General features: G+C 44.8%; 1 protein-coding gene across 4 annotated transcripts in view; it reads left to right on the plus strand.

Moving 5' to 3' along the window:
• Positions 1–15,137, plus strand: part of LOC121594488 (ecdysone-induced protein 74EF) — a 52,686-nt gene extending 37,549 nt beyond the window's left edge. For 3 of the 4 annotated variants that reach the window (XM_041917781.1, XM_041917782.1, XM_041917783.1), the window contains exons 6-7: positions 12,651–13,639; positions 13,703–15,137. In XM_041917781.1, coding sequence (XP_041773715.1) covers positions 12,651–13,639; positions 13,703–14,008 — 1,295 coding nt within the window. In that variant the 3' untranslated portion in view covers positions 14,009–15,137. Of the gene's footprint in view, positions 1–8,355; positions 9,423–9,452; positions 12,430–12,650; positions 13,640–13,702 lie in introns of those variants that run through there. The other variant, XM_041917784.1, reaches the window with a different exon arrangement.
• Positions 15,138–17,158: the final 2,021 nt, after the last annotated feature.

The raw sequence follows: 17,158 nt of genomic DNA on the forward strand, positions 1-17,158 counted from the left end.
ACAAAGAGGAAGAAAGAGGAAGAAAATCGAGAGGATTTCGTTCCGTTTCAAGACTCCATGTTTATTTACTTGTTACTATGCTTATTGGTTGGTTTTGATGCATTGCCTTTCATGTGGCACCATTCCGAGTTATGTTTTCTCTAAAACATCCCACAATTGCAGAAGAAAAATGATGAAAAACATTTGCTTTTAAATATACCTAAAATATACCTACTGGAAGATTATTTTTCATATTCTAAGGCACTTGCTAAATGCATTTCTAAAAGCTGCACAAATCTTCCAAGAGCAATTATAAAACCAAGATGCAAAAAACTAAATAAATAAATAAATTGAAATATAAATGTCAGACGGTCAGACGGAATCCGATAAAAAAAAACGAAGTAAAAGTCAAGTGGTGAGAAAACTGTTCCCTACCTAGTTAAGCCTCCACCTTGTGTCACGTTTTTTTTCCTACCACTTGCGCGCGCGCTCCCCGGCAACTGACATTGATTGATGTTTTTCAGTATTGATTTTCGTTGCCTTGCACTGTGCCCTGTGTGTGTTGTATCCTTGCACTTTGTGTGTGGAAAATGCTATTCCATCACCGCATGCACGCAGACTCACACGCAAAAGGGCGCACAGAAAGTCACACACACACACATACATCGTGTTTTGAAGGTAGTAGTGGTGGTGCCAGTGGTGTCCGCAATGATGGAAAGCTGTCGAGTGAAAACGCGTCGCGACCTTTCTTTGTCGTGCCGGCGAAGTGTGTTTTCTCTTCGCTTTTCTTTCTTTCTAGTCATCTGCACACCGCACCACACCACACCGGAGCCGTAGGGGGGGGGGGGGTCAGGTTTGATGGCGCCCATCACCACCACCATTACCCTTCCTTGATACAAGAAAACACACCAGGGGCACACAAAATGTCAACCTTGTGTGTGTGTGTTGTTTGTCCAGGCAGGATGGGAAGATGGTTGGATGGAGGGGGGGGGGGAAACCCATCTCCGACGACGTCATTGGATACCGTTTCGTGACCTCCTTCGATGGAAATGAAAATTTTACCATGCTGACGGGAGGATGGGCGCACAGGGGGGTGGTTGTTGTTGTTGCTGATGTTGACGTTTGTGAAGTTGAATTTGCTGCTTTCGCCCTTCGGTTAGGCTTCCCGCGCGTCCCCTCGCAATCACCAATACTTTGAGGCACAGTTTGATTAGTGGGGCCGTGGAGCTCGAGCTCGGGAATGAGTGTATCGCCTGATCCTACCAACACGACGGTGCAACGGGCCACAAGAAGCTTTTACCCGATTGGCGTACGGATTGGATTTTTGACGCCATTGCGTTGGTAGGCATGGGGGACCACCGAGCATGAGGTATGGTTGAATAAATTAATAGCATTTGTGGGGAGCGAAAGAAATGAGCTGAACTTTCGCCAAGAAGTAAAAAACGAGCTTTTGGGTTTGTAATTCACTTGCTGTGGTTGAGTAGAGAAGAAGCCTTTCCCTGCATTCGGTGGACTATTTAAATGATTTAATAAAATGTTCCCTCTGTTGCATCGTTGGTTATGCAACCTAGAGAAATAGCGATGAAAAATCATTTCCATTTCCTTCCACACATACACACACACGGTAGCTTGAGCAATTAGTTGGACGCTTTGAACAGTCCCGTTTGAAAGGGTTGGGAAGTAAACCATTGAGCGCAAATCTATTTAAGCATCGTATTGAGGGGTAAGCGAGCGTATTGATTAAATAGCACCGCACACACACACACACACGGGTGAAGGGATTTGAATGGGAGGTGTTTTTTTTTTTGGTGACTTCTGTGATGCAAACCTTTTTGCAAGGTGGTGTAAGGGACGGTCACAGATGCGTGTTGATGTGTCGTGCTTTTTTCTCTAATTAAATTTGACTTCATTGAAATCCGCACAAAAGGAAGGGATTTTTTTAATCATTTCATCATTTCTGTGCCATTAGGGGAACAACCATCATCTTCAAAGCCGGGTGCTATTTGTAAACCTGTCAACGTTAGCAGCAGGGGAGGGCACAATCTCTTCTGCGCCTGTGATATGTTGTAGACCGGCGGTGGAGTGCATTATGATGAAATTGCTTTTTTTTCGGTTTGAAGAGGGAGCTGGTTTTAAGTAAATAAAAAAGAAAATGTTGAAGCGTTTCTCCTTGTTCCATCTCTTGTGAGACAAGTTTCGCTCGAGGAGAAGCATTCTAGTCGAAGTCTTCTATTGCAGCATTTGCTGCATGAGTTGTATTTACTTTTAGGGACCTTTTTTTCCTTTTATCATCGTTGATGTTATCATACGCGAGTTATAAATTTGAAATGCGATTCGTTGGTAAATGTAAAGAGCATACGCACGGAATCGGTGTATGGGATAATGCCTGATTCAGTCCGGGAGAGCGATGCCATTTACTTTGGTTTGGTTTTTTTAAAAGAGTAATGAAAAAGCAATCCTCGAATTTGTTATTTGCTAAGCTGTATTATTGCTTGTTGGTTGTGGTTGCATATTGAGTATATGTAAACGTCTAGTACAAGCACAGCATAAAGTATTAGTTAAAATTCACATTAAACTTCTAGCTACTTAAATCTTTTACTAATATGTCATATACATTTTCCACCAAATTTGCTGCACCTTGAGATGAGTAAAACGCTTCCAAACGCTGTTTCCTGCGCACCTTAGTTGAGAGATAAATCACTTAACCCATCAACAACCACTACTGCGCCCTGTCCGGTCTCGTCTCCATCAACGCATTTGCTCGTCCGGTCTCTCTATCCTTGCGGTTCTAACGCGTCAACCCTATAAAGGTGTCGCCCTGTACGGCAAACGGCAGCCGCCGCCGCCGCCGCCACCAGACTGACATCTAACCACTTCTACTAACGCTAATGGAAAATCAGCCTCCGGATGCTGGTTTAATTCCGGGTGAATGCGTTTCCCCTGCGTATGAGGGGCGATGGCAGGATGGCGAACTGTTGGGCCTGTTTGATCACTCAAAAGCGCCCGTTTGCTGCGGAGAAAGCGGCAAGCGAAAACGGTGTTTGTTTGTTTGGTTTGCAGCCAGGATGCAGCGTCCCGCTGATTGGGCCCCGCCCGTACAACAGCGGTGCCGGAAGGATGGAGGAGTGTTTTGATCCGGAAAAGGCGTAAGCTGGCTAGAGTGAAAGTGAGTTACGGAGTTGCGTTTTGCATAAAATGTCGTTAAACCTAGTACGCGGTGCCACGGGGTAGACATAGCCAATTTCAATTTTGGAAGGCAAACGATGGGCACCAAACTTTGGAGCACTGGAGGAGGAAAAAAGGTGTGTATGGTTAGCCAAATCGTAGGGTAAGGGCCTACGTTGCCTGGTAAAAGCACTTGGCAGAAAATCGATTGGTATGATAAAAACAACTCTTTTGCTGTCTAATTATAGTCTTGGGGAAATAAATTTTGAAATTTTAGTTAACTCACAGTTTGCATGGCATGGAACTTTCCTACCGGTTGGTGCCACCTGGTTTCCGGGACTAGAGTGGTAGCGACTTGGGTAATACGGCAAAGTATCTTTGTCCTTCTACAGCACAACGACGACACACCTTTAAGTACGTCAGCCTTGATGAGCATCTGACAATTCACTCTAGCGTTGCCCTGGAACTCTACGAATGGAGGCAAAGCTCCTTCCTCATTTCCATGGTTTTTCCGTCGCACGAGTCGCATGAATGAGACATTACTGTAGAGACTTTAGGGCAATGTTTGGTGGCCCATCGGTGTCAGGGAACTGCACCAAGGTAAAGGAGATTTAAAACAAAGCAAATGGAGGAAGTTTTTCGTCCTTGCCCAACCGACAAGATACACCAGGCGCAGGCCGGTTGGAAGAGTGCTTTGCAGAGGACAGATACACAAGTTACTCCTAGTAATGGCACTCTTACACGTTATTCGTAGTAGAGCAAGCATCTCCATAAATCAACCCGATCGATTGTTAATTTCGTGCGCAAAAACTTTCGAGACACAAGATTGGCCACTCGTCGTTTCTTCCCCTTTTTTTCTCGTTCGTTCGTCTATTGTGCAAAGGGTTTTGTGTGTTTCGCTGTTGTGGTGGGTTTATTGAATTTATCATGCTATGGGAGGTCGAGTCTGGATGAGTCCTCGGTCCAGCTACGTCCAACTGTTGAAGTTACGCGAGTGTGGGAACTCTGAAGTTGCTCGTTTGCGGTCTTATATGTAATGCTGCTGCGTTCGTCAGATGTTGTTGCTGGGAAATTGCAAATTGCAAAAAGGGCACATCATAATTATATTTGATGACTTACCGTTGGATATCCTTTAAGTTATCAAAGACTTTTGAATTCGTCGGCTTTGGAATGATGTCTTTTGGCGTCTTCCAATGATTGAATATTTGAAGCTGCAACATCTGAACTGATAATTGAAATTGAGGCTTGTGATCTCTCCCTACAGATAAGTCGCTCTTTTGTCTCTTCAAAAAGAGGTATTTCAAACAACTGTTGTCGAAAGGACTGTTTCTAAACGAGTTCATAATTGCAACCTGGGTGATGGTGCCTTAAAGAACACCTTTTACGTTAACACACGTTATCGTAACCCATCCCATGATTGTTTGCTACGAATGGGAACGTGTCCCATTGTCTGCCCCAGCTCATATTACTTATGCCTGCAAATAGCACAGAGGAGACTATTTCATCTTAATTTATTACCCCAAACTGGAACCAGACACACACGCTTACTCCATTGGGTGGATGATTTCCGGTAACATTTTAACCGTCATCTACTGTCTCCCGCGTGATAGTGTTGTTGTGAGGAGACTGATTTGTGAGCGTCCTGGGGATGGCAACAAACAACAATAAACCCACAGCACACACACACTTCAGCGCGGAGAAGCAAATTAGTCATGATTTCTCAGTCGCTCCTGCAGTGGACAGAGCCGTTTGTACTGAGGGACAGAAAGCGCGACGTAGTGGACGAGATACCCCTTTTCCGCGCCGAGGACGCATTTTCTAATGAGATGAATGTGCAATCAACCGAATGGTGTGTGGGTGTGCGCGACACATTGATGTGGAAAGTAGATGCAGACGGTGTCGTCTCTCTTCCACAAGCTGTCAGTTTGGTGAGGACGATACTCTCGGGTGGCTGGCGTAATTAGGATTGGAGCTTGGCCGTGTCGTGTGGTCTGTGCTACTGCCTTTTCATGTCGAGAGGTGGTTTTGTAGACGTGTAAGATTTACTGCTTATCAGCGTCCTCGCAGCGACGTTTTCTCGTCGGTGTATCCTGCTGGACGGTCAGTTAACCCCATTTTCCGGTCGCTTTGTAGCTCCATTGGCCCTGATCGTTTTTAGAACGATGTTCTCTGTTGTCGACGGCTTAACAAACACCATGACTGGTGGTAGCAGGAGTTGTCCGCTTTCAACACCTTCTCCATTGATGTTCGAGGAGGGAGAGAGAGAGAGAGAATACCTGCTCGGGGGAATGGGCAAAAACTCGGAACGTCGGGTGCATCTACTCGCGCGATTCCTTGCTAATTTGATTTCTTCGATTACTCCCAAACCCGTGTCAGTGTCACTGTGCGTGTGTGTGTGTGTGTGTGTGTGTGTGTGTGTGTGTGTGTGTGTGTGTGTGTGTGTGTGTGTGGTGGGTAGGTGGTGTGTAGTACGTGCTGGAATATTTTATGGATGGTATGGAACCACTTTATCGATCGGATGGCAATACACACCGTCATCCCTCGCACTTATCATCACTTCCATTCGCGAACCGTTAAAGCCGCTCGTCGGGGAGAAAACATTCGAAAGGATTGACCAGAAGACGGCCAGTCGGGATGGAAAACCTCGGGAGGGAATGCGAGTTTTATTTTGCTGTTTTGAATATTTCATGCTTTATGGCTGCTGTTGCTGCTGTGTGTTGTGTATCGTGGCGTCAACGCGTTGGAAACGCGTTGGAATCGCGTTGGATTTGCGCACGATGCGCCTTGCGTTGCACTGCACTCGACGTTCCGAAGGTGTGTGTGTGTGTGTGTGGCTGCTGTATGTATCGTGTCATTTTATTAAACTCATAATTGATTTCGACAGCGCATCTCCTTTCCCTCTTGCCATCACCCTTTCGTCACCCCGTATCACACCAGTACACGCATTGAGTTACATAGCGTTTTCCCATTGGCTTAATGTTGTCAGTGCGAATGTGCGAGTGTTTCATTTCTGTTTTACAGTCTTTTGTGTCAGCTTTGTGATGTCAGTGTTTCACCCCTTTTTCTCTGTCTCTCATGATTGATGTCGCTTTTTACTGTTAGGGATTTTTTTTTTGCAACGCATCGCTATTTCTGGAACATTAATTTAATTATTTTTATGTTTCTGTATGCATTTACTGTACTCATTTTTCGTTTTAATCCATGCCGTCCATAACAAATCATTTTGCGATCGATGTTTTAAAGTTCGTTTGAATGTGTGGGTTTTGTTTTTAATAGTTGTTGTAATTGTATTCATCATCTCCTTGGCTTCGATGAGCCCCAGACTATAAAGAGTGGCAGTAAACCCTGAAACACTGGAAGGAAAATCACACAAATAGCAAAACGCATCCATACATACATACATGACGCACACGCAATTTATACCTAAACTCTAAGCCATCCTCATTAACATAACAAACTCGTTTCTGCATTCCAAAAACCACTACTTACTTACCCTTTTACTACTCTCTATAACTGTGTTACTACCACAACCACTACTATTAATACTAAAGATCGCGCTGACCATCCAATTCCAGCATCAGTAATAATAATATTATTAACAACAGTTTCTCGTCTAAAAAAATACAAGCTGTACTAAATGTCAATATTTAACTATTTTCACTTTGTTGTGGTGTTTCTTAACCGTGATGTAAAAAAAAAAACAAACAAACAAACAAAACTCAAACAAACAACCTTTTTAATCGTTTATCCTATAAACCTTATGTGTATAGTATGTAAAATTGTTAAACAAAATTAAACAAAATTTGGTGCAACGAAAGAGGAGACAGAGAGAGCTCGGGTTTAATATATATATAAAAACGCATATGCAAAAAAGAAAACAAGTAATACGGCAAATGATGTCACCGGACAACGTTCAGTATTACAGCTCACATATGCGTGCAAATGCAACAACAAAAAAAGAAGAATCCCGGTATTTATTTGTTTTTTATTTAATTTTACACTCGAACGAAAACGAAAAGAGAAGAAAAATAACAAAGTGAATAAGATAAAAAGAGCGAGTTGAAAACAAAACCAAAAAAAAACTGCAACACAACCGATAACGATTTTTCCACTTCACCACTTTTTTACTCCACTTGTTGTGCAGCTATTATTATTGCAAACACAATACTCCCGTTTGATCGATTGCTGCCTCTACCTAGCGAAGTTCGTTATTTTTAATAATCCTGCACGTTGATTCCAATTTCGTTACTTCAATCTTTTTTTTTATATTCCCCCCTGTCTATTTTGGAACTCTTTTATCTTACATTCTCTGCCCATATGCAAGTAGAAAGTTGAACTATTCCCTTTTTGTATTTTACCATAGAACGCGTGGAAATCGTGTTTAGCACTCGTTTGGTACCGTTTTTTTTCTTTTTCTTTACGAAATAGCTTTGTTATGTGATATTAGGATTCTTTTTATCTATAAAAAGCCATAAACAGTAGATAACTGAATAGAAGAAGCATGTAAAACGAATGTATCTCAACAACTTCTAGCTTCGTGGTAGTTTTGTCCCATTGTCGAGTTTAGTTTTATAATTCCTTAATTTTCTTTTTGTTTCACGTGAAACTTAAAGGATTTTTCTTTTAAAAAGCCACTTTTAAGTTAATTTAGTAACTTAATTTCCTAATTCCGCTGCTACTCTTTTGTCCTTATTGAAGTATAAGGGTTTAGATTAAATTTTTGTAAGCAAAAATGGCACAAAACTTTTCCTTTTATCAACCATTTCACTATTGTCTTTTTTGATGAAAAACAAAGCAATATCAAAGAAATACGAAAACGAAAACCAAGCGAACAAACGCACACGCTAATGGATCCCATTTACTTTCACTGTTTCTGCTACTACTACCACTATTACTACTACCTTCCACTACTATTACTACACACACGCACACAAAGCCGTACGGGCGTGAATTTGCAACCTTTTTTTGATTTCCTACTCAAGCGGCCCCCCACAATTTCAAGCGTATTAAACTTCTCACACTTTTGCCGATAGAACCCTTTCCCCTCTCTTGTAGTTACGAAGGCAATTACGAAAGTTTGAAGTAAAACAAAGAGGATAGAAGATAGAAAGAAGACAAGACAGAGAATATGAGTGCGCGCGCGTGCGTTACGAAATTAAATAGAAAACAAATAAATAATCAAAGCTCTCTTGTTCCCTTTTCCGTTCCCAGGTGGGCAATGGACGGTAATCGATACGAATTATTCGCGGTTTGGCATTGCGCCGATTCAGACGAATTTAGGACTACAGCAGCAGCAGCAGCAGCAGCAGCAGCAGCAGCAACAACACCAGCAGCAGCAGGTGCAGCAGCAGCAGCAGCACCATCAACAAACGAGTCAGCAGCAGCAACAGCATCAACAGCACCAAGGTGATAGCCAAAGTTTGGGCAGTGCCGGCAACGGAGCGAACAACCCAGCGAACAGTGGCGCAACGGGCGGCGGTGCCGGGGCCAGTGCCGGCAGTGGCGGCAATAACGGTGGGCTTGCGGGGGCCTCCGCCACCAACTCGAACGCCACGACGCCGCAACCGACGACACCGGTCCAGATCTATCAGCATCCCTTCTCGCCCCAGATCATCTCGGTCAATCCGAACAGCATGGTCAACAGCTACCAGTCGTCGAACCTGTCCACACCGACCTCCCCGCAGGCCGGCAGCGATCAAACGGCCGGGCTGGTGTACAGTACCGGCACGCCGAATCAGTCCCCGCTCGGCACCACGACGGCCACCGCATCCGGCACGAACGCGAGCGGGAACGGCGGCAACGGGGCTGCGGCCGCGGCCGGTGGCAATGGAGCGGCGGGAGGCAACGGTGCGGGCGCAGGGACGGCGGGCAGTGGAGCTGGGGCAGCGGGGGGCGCGGCGGGTGCGGCCGGCGCGACCGCACAGCCGGTCAAGCGGAAACGGTCCGTCAACCCGCAGGGCGACGAAAACTTCCTGCGCGCGCTCGAGGCGGTCCGCTTCGGTGGCATCGGGTTCTGCAAAGCCGCCCGGCTGTACGGCGTGAACAATCGCACGCTCTGGTTGGAGTACAAGAAGCGAGGCTACCCGATCAGCCGGCCGAGCATCAAGAATCGCATCAAGCTGGAACCGAACATATCACCGCCGCCGACGGCTACGACACCACCGGGCGACGAGAACGCCTCGCTGGAGCACTACGATACGGCCCTTTCCTCACCTGCCCTCAATATGTCCCTGCAGCAGCAGCAGCAACAACAACAGCAGCAGCAGCAACAGCAGCAGGTACAGCAACAGCATCAAACCAACCAACAGCAGCAAGTCACCGCGGCACAGCAGCAGCAGCAGCAGCAGCAAACACAACAGCACCAGCAGCAGCAACAGCAACAGCAGCAGGGCACCGATACGACGAATGCTGCGGCGGCGGCGGCCGCTGCTGCCGTGGTGGCTGCCTCGTCCACCCCGCTCATGTGCCCACCGCACGGGCATACGATGGGCGTGATGGGCTTTCTCGATACCCGCCATGTCGATTTTACGACCACCGCCAGCCTGCACCAGATGTCCCGGCAGCGATACCCGGACACGGCGACCGTCAACATGAACACGGGCGCCGTCAACCTGCAGGGGCTGAACTTTAACTCGATGTAAGGGGACGGGTGGCTTCGTGTTGTGACCGTGAACAGTGGTGCTGAGGGTACGGGGGGTGGCGACGGTGGCGATGGGATCATCGGTACCGATCAGGCGACCATTCTGTCGCTACGCGAGATGACGGAATCTTGAGACTCGCCGTCCCACGTACTCTTTTCAACTTTTTGGCGGTGCGCAACAGGTGAAGCCACATAATCCGCGTGCGTGAAGCTCTTTAGACGCTAAGCAAAGTTGTACATACACAGGCAAGCAGCACCCCTTTTCAATCCTCCCCCCCCCCCCCTCCCCACTCTGTTAAAGTTCTCGATTAGTTTCGCCGGCAACTTTTTTTTTCGTGATCGATGTTCGATCATGGATAGACAGTTTTAGCAAAACTTTCTCTTTGCTGTAAAAAGTTACTTGATTTCAGACATCTTACAGCTTTCTGTTCTGTAAGATGTCAACCTTGCCCCATGTTGGGTGTCTGGAAAAGCTTATTTTTTCCACTAAAAGACTTTTTACTTCCTTTCTACTGCTAAATAGTGTTGCCTCCCCTTCTTTTTTTTTTGAATTGCATATAAATAAAATATGTGTCCCCAATTTAGTTCCTACTTAGGATGATGATTCCATTGCGGTGCTCGTAGAGCTGCCGTTTCCTCTAGTGTTTGTGGGTATATGTGCAACAGCCCCATACGATTATGGGTTTTTGATTTTCTCCTTGTGCTCCTTCATCATCATCATCATTCTCCCCGTCAAGATCCTAGCGCCTTCCAAATTCGTTTTATAGTGTGTATGTCCGTCTCTGTCTGTATGTGTGTTTGTGTGTGCGTGTGTGTGTGTGTGATTGTGCGTGTTAGTATTATTCTCGTCCGTTGTGCAAAGTGATCACTTGCGTCGTGTAAAATATTATTTATGTTTCCATCTACTATGGGGGAGAACGAGAGACTTGGGCTTACTTTAGTGTGGGTGTGTACAAGAAAACAGGAAGGAAACAAAATTATGCAGGCACAGGAAATTAAGAGTGAAAATTATTGCGTTTCTTAACAAAAGCAAACCACTGTATCTGAGAACTATTAAACAAAACACACACACAGAAAAGACTCTTTAAATCCCGCGTGTCGGCAAGGAGGGGGAAGGAGGACAGGCCATGGGAACGGTTTAGCTGTAAAAGGTATTAAGCGGTAGTGAATGGTAAAGACAAGCATTCAAAGCATAGAGAAAACGGTCGAACAAAAAGAACTTGTGAATAGTAAAATAAAGCGAAGGTAAATAGTATTTTTGTTAACTCTTTTTTAGCAGTTTGTACGTGTATATTTGTGAGAGAAGGTGCGTTGATGCACAAGCATCGCATCGGTAGAGTCAGTCATGGAAAATCATCGAGGCGCACGGTAGCAGCAGATCGGTTTAAACAGAAAATAGTAGTGTAAAGCATAAAGGATAAAACGGGACGAGAAAAAACAAAAGGCGGACACATAAACCAAAACCTAACCTTCACCGAATGGCGCGCGATGAGCCGTTGCGTGAAAGTAATCAGTAAGTTATTTCGGCGTATGACAATTGATGACGATTTGAGCATTGCAATGCTACAATAGAGTAAAACCAGTATCAAAAAGAACACACAGAAGACACATATTCACTGCAGCGGCGGTCACCACTAAAGGGTGGGGGAATACATAATGAAACACAATTTTGCGAACGAAAAATGAACAAAATAACAGTTGTGCGTAAAAAGGGAAGGACAGCAAACCGATATCATTCAAAAGCATTTTGCGACGAAACAAAAAGACATTTACACGATCATAAGCAAAAGAACAACAAACCAACAGATGGGAAAAGGAAAAAAAAAACTAAACTGAAAAGGAAGAAACACTAAGTAGTAGTACACTAAGATAAGTCAACGGAAGAAGCGAAACGGAAGCGAATAAGGAAGAAACATTGTGTATAATAAACGGATAGACGCATACTAAAGTTATTGTAAGTTTAAAGAACAAATGTCGATTGCATCAGGAAAGTGTAGCTGAAATACACCTTTCGCCAGCTGAAGAAAAGTGCACATAGTCAAGATGGTAAAGCGGAAAAAGAAGGAGGACGAAGAGGAAGAAGAGATAAAAAACACACATACACACAAACAACTCTAATCCTAATTTACATCGGTTCACAGTAAACGGATGAAGCAATTTAATGAAAGTGAGAAAACAAAAAAAAAACGACAACTAGAAAAGCAAAAGCATATTAAAGGAAAGGAGGATGAAATGATTGTTGTATAAAGAACCGGTATCGTTGCGCCATGTTGTGTCGAGTCATACGGTGGGCGCCCAGCTGAGCGTCACAAATAAATAAATAAACAAGGCCATTTGTATCAGTTTGTTTAAGAAACACATGTGTACACAAAACTATCCATACACGAGAAAAATAATAAGAGAAAGAAGAAGAAGAAGAAGAAGAAGAAGAAGAAGAAGAAGAAGAAGAAGAAGAAAAAGAACATAACATACCAGAAAACAATGCAGAAAGGAGAGAGCGAGAGAGAAAATCAAGAAAATGAAAAGTACAGGACACATGAAAAGGAAGGAAGCATGAAAAGATGAAAGTAAACACGTTCTGTGCAAAAAATAAGTATTTACTTACGTGAGTAATTTAAATAAATTGAAACAAAATGAAAAAAAAATCGACTTGGTTTCCTTTTTACCATTTGTTTGTATTTCTTTCCCTTCTTACATATTTATTCTTTCATTTCACTCATTTAATTTCCTTCTTTATTGAGAGGCTGAATTATTTGTTATATTATTATGCTTTCTACCCCTAACTCCCGGATACACTGTTTAGTTTTAAGTAGTTCAATGACTATTTTCTATTTCGATTCTTCATTTTTTTATTCTCTCCCCCCAGTGGCTGACATGGCACGAATGGCGCTCGGACTAGTGCCCGGTCAATCGTCCTCCTCAACGTCGAGCGGTGCGTCGGAATCGAGCGTCGGCACCGGTAGCGCTGGCAGCAGCGAACAGTCGACCGCCACGTCCGGTGGCCATATCGTAAGCTCGGGCCCGAAGCGAGGCCGCCTGCTGATACGCCAGCAGCGCATCAAGAAGGAGAGCGATTCGTCGTCGGCCGGACCGCAACCGTACGAACCGGACACACCGTCGGACGACAACAGCCCGACGGCACAGTACGGCCATCAGAACCTGTTGACCGTGCCGTCGCACCATCGGTTCGAGCGTCAGGTGTCCGAACCGATCCTGCCACTGTCGTCCTCGATATCCGTCATCGGTGGACCGATCGCGTCGTCGGGCCGCCAGAACTCGACCGATCGGGCCCACGGCCATTTGCTGTCCGTTCCCTCCAATACCACCAGCACCACCACCCAGCAGGCGTACCTGGTGAAGCAACACTCGCACCCACTGCTGCCGAGTCAAACGTCGGGCGGAGGTCACGGCGCCACCGTTTCGTTCGAACCGCTGCAAACGTACACCCTGCAGCGGCAGCTCTCTCACCCTGGGACGGTGCAACGGGGCAGCTCGACACCGCTGACGCTGGTTACGAGTAGCAGCGGCTCGACGCACTACCTCACCCCTTCCTCCTCGCTCAAGACGGACTCGGACGAGGAGGGTGGCAGTGTACCGGCCACACCGATCACGGCAATTCCGACGATTCAGCTACAGTCGAGTGTGGATCGGACAGGACCCAGCCCAACGGTTGTTATTGTACCGGCCGAACCCGTGCAGACAACAGCCACCACCACAAGCAGTAGCAGTAGCAGCAGCAGTGGCAATGTAAGCGAACAGTCGTTGTCAAATGCGCCGACCACCATCACGTCCGCACCGACGAGTACCATCCGTGTGAAAGGTGAAGAGCTATCCCGGTCAATATCAACACCATTGGTGAGTATTTTTGTGTAAAAATTCTTCACAACAATGCTAATCGTTTCCCTGCCTATGTTTTAGACCTCATCCCGCTCAACCGACATCCCGGGGCTGGATAATCCCCGCTCCAGCCACTGTCCGGTGGTACGCGAAGGGCCTGCCCTTGGTTGCAACTTCTGCTGGAACACGATCGACGCGCACGGACGGATCTTGCGCCGCAAAACCAAGTACCACTGTCCGGAGTGTCAGACGAATCTGTGCATTGTGCCCTGCTTCCAGGAGTATCACGAGCGCCAGTCGGCAGAGAATCCTACCCCAACGAACGACAGCGGTGGCGGTGGTACAAAGTCAGGCCTGCGGCACTACGCCAAATCGGGTTCGATGTAAGACGGACCGAAAGGGGCTAGGAGAAACAGAGATTTGGATTTGAATTTGAACTATTTGGTACAAACGGATAAGGTGGGTGACCAAACAAGGGGTAGGTACACGATCGCTCCCCTACGCGTGAGCTCAGATCGATCGTACCCTGTGTTGGATTTTTGGTGCAAACGCGTTGACAAAATGCTTTGCCATGTTTTTAGGATTTTAGGAGGTTTTTGCCGTACTTTTCCTCCACCGTTTGGGTTGGGAGAAGATATGGAAAAGGAAAACGAGAAACAGGGCGCGACTCAAAACAAGCGTGCTCCTTTGTGTAATGGTGTAAATGGTAGGATGTTAACGTGTTTTCTGTTTCTTTGTTTGGATGTTGGATGTATTGTTGAATGAATAGGGACGATCACTTCCGATCACTTTATGGACACAAACATCCCAACGAACGGTATCAATTGATGTAAAAAAAAACACGTAGGATTTAATTCTAAGCCATTACACGACAAATAGGCACATTTAATAGGTTTGCTCACAGACAGCGAGGAACACTTTCTCGAATTCCTCTGGTATACGGGGATTTCCAGGGGATCTGAGAGTCGTGGGACACTTTCTTGATGCTTTCGTGAAGGAAAGTAATTTTATATGTTAGGAATTGGATTATGGATACTTGGATTACTTTTTGAGCAAATCGAATTGGAATCTTATAAGTCTGCCTAAAAGTACAATTCCCTTCATGCAATGTTCACCTCCTATTAGAAACATAGAATAAAATGTCCTACAACTATGAGAGCACCTGAAAACCCCTGTATTATGCAAACTGTGTTTCAGAGTGCAGTGAAGGTACTTTTTTGATATATACGAAACAGCATGTTTTTGGACAGTTAATGAAGAAATGCAAAACCTACTAGCTTATCGGTGTGTTTTTGTGTTGTGTGTGTGTGCTTTATACTCAAAATCATTGGTCAAGACACAGCCAGCCAGACAGCCAATCGGGCAGAGAGACATCTTTACCACAAGAGTTACCATTTTACGGTGGTTCAAAGAAGGTTTTGGGATGCCGCTAATGCATGGCAGATTGTTAATGCTAATGCTAAAGCAAAACATCTACACATTAGTAGCAAAAATGTAGTGGAATGACTGTTTGTAGTAAGCAAAAAGTAGCATTAAATGTGCATTCATATTCTGGTATCCCTAGCGAAATGTGAAGAGCAAAATGTATTTTCCCATGCTTTTGTTTTTTGTGATTGGCAACCTTCTATTGGTGGCCAACATCTACCTTACAGGCCATCCTGAGCTGTAGTTGTTCATGTAGTTGAATGACGTTCAGCCTTTTTATGGTTTCAGTTTTTGGCACACGAAATGGGGCAAATTCTCTCTGTCACACACAGATGGAAGATTAGCTTCCACGCTGCAGCGTTTTAACGATGTTCCGGTGAGGTCAGTCTCAGAGCGAACTCCTTGGAAAGCCCATATAAAAATACATACATATACATATAATATATCGTATTCATATATACACCTATGCGCAGACGTATGACTGCCGTCACATTGTTGTACCATGGATAAGTCAAACTATTTTTACCATTTAATAGAACGTACCTGAAAAAATTTTGGAGAATGCATTGATCCGTGAGTGTGTGTGTGCGAATGTGTGCGTGTAGGATGTAATTTGCGTTAAAACGAAATGAAACAGCTGACAAGGCGCGCTACCTTTACGTTTAACCTTTACGCGTATCATTAAACTATCGCCGTGTACCGGGTTAGGAGGATTTATGAAATAATTAAGGGCGAGAAGTGAAGCAACAGCGTACAGTGAAGTGTTAGAAACCTTCTGTTCTCCTTCTCTGCTCCCAGCAAATAGCGAGACGGTTTGGATATTTTTATAAGCGATATTTAAACGAAAATCATACCACACACAAGCAGCACATGAGAGCAGCGGAGTGTCCTTGTTCAGACCGCATGGAAACGCTTTTAGTTGGGAAACAAGGGTGAAGAGATTGAAGAAATGTCTTTGGTTTAGAAGCAAGGGAAGTGTTTGAAGGTCACATTCGATTGATTTTTAAAATTCTCATACCCACAAAAAGGAGATTAATTTAGTAGAGCAGAAAGAGCGAGTTGCGGTGCGTGTTTTGTGTTGATTTGTTGTATGTGTTTGGTGTGGTTTGAACAGAACGTACAAATTTTTCGTCCATATTACGAGGTACCGGGAAAGAAAATTCTGCTCAGAGCGGGCGCATATATACACATCCTTAGAACACAAGAGCAACCATTATCTACAGAGTGGGGGGGAAAATGTGCAGGAGCAGTTAGTAATGTATACATATGAATTACAAGTGAGATGACAGTAGTAACGAACATATTGTGTAACGTGAAACAGGAGCTAAACAACCGAAAAGGAGATACTGTGTAACCGAAAAGGAAATGAACACAAATACACACACACACACACACACACGCCGGTTGGCAATTTGGTTTCCTCCAGCATCCCGATTAGTATCATCCACGTCTCGTCGAACGTTGATACAACTCGAGAGATGAGATTTGGTCACAATGAACCCACGAACGTTTTTGATCATGCGAACGAACGCTGCTGAATGATAGATGATCAATAATTGAAATATTATCCTCCCTGTTGTCCCTCTCCCAACATACAAACTGATGATGTTGTTTTAAGCATAGGAACTGAGCACTAATAAAAAAACAACAACAAACCCTGGCAACAATTGTGTACGCTAAACCCATGTTGTGAAACTATATTTTTGTACCGTTAAATCTAGAAGAAAACAAAGAAACAAACTCTAGCTGTTATTAAAAACGTTGCACGATCGTGGGCGATCCAAGGAGAAAATGAAGGGAGGGTGTGATCATGATTTGTTGTAAACAAACACTAGAAATCGCATAAAAAATAGGGAGTTTTGTGCTGTTGTGTTGTTTAGGGGGCAGGAAAACACACAAAAACCCTCGTAAACACTACACATGCAGCAACAGTAGAGATCGCATCAAACGATCATTCAATTCAATTTGGAGAGTTCGATCGGAGAAAAGCGACGAACGTACCATTCGATATGCATGTGTGTTTTAGTGTGCGCGTGTGTGAGTGTGTATGTGTGCGTGTATTGATGTAGCCGGCCAAAACGAGGGGAATGGGGTTGTGTTGTGGTCTTTCCC

This window comes from Anopheles merus, chromosome 2L, assembly GCF_017562075.2.
Source record: "Anopheles merus strain MAF chromosome 2L, AmerM5.1, whole genome shotgun sequence".
NCBI classification, from domain to species: Eukaryota; Metazoa; Arthropoda; class Insecta; order Diptera; family Culicidae; genus Anopheles; species Anopheles merus.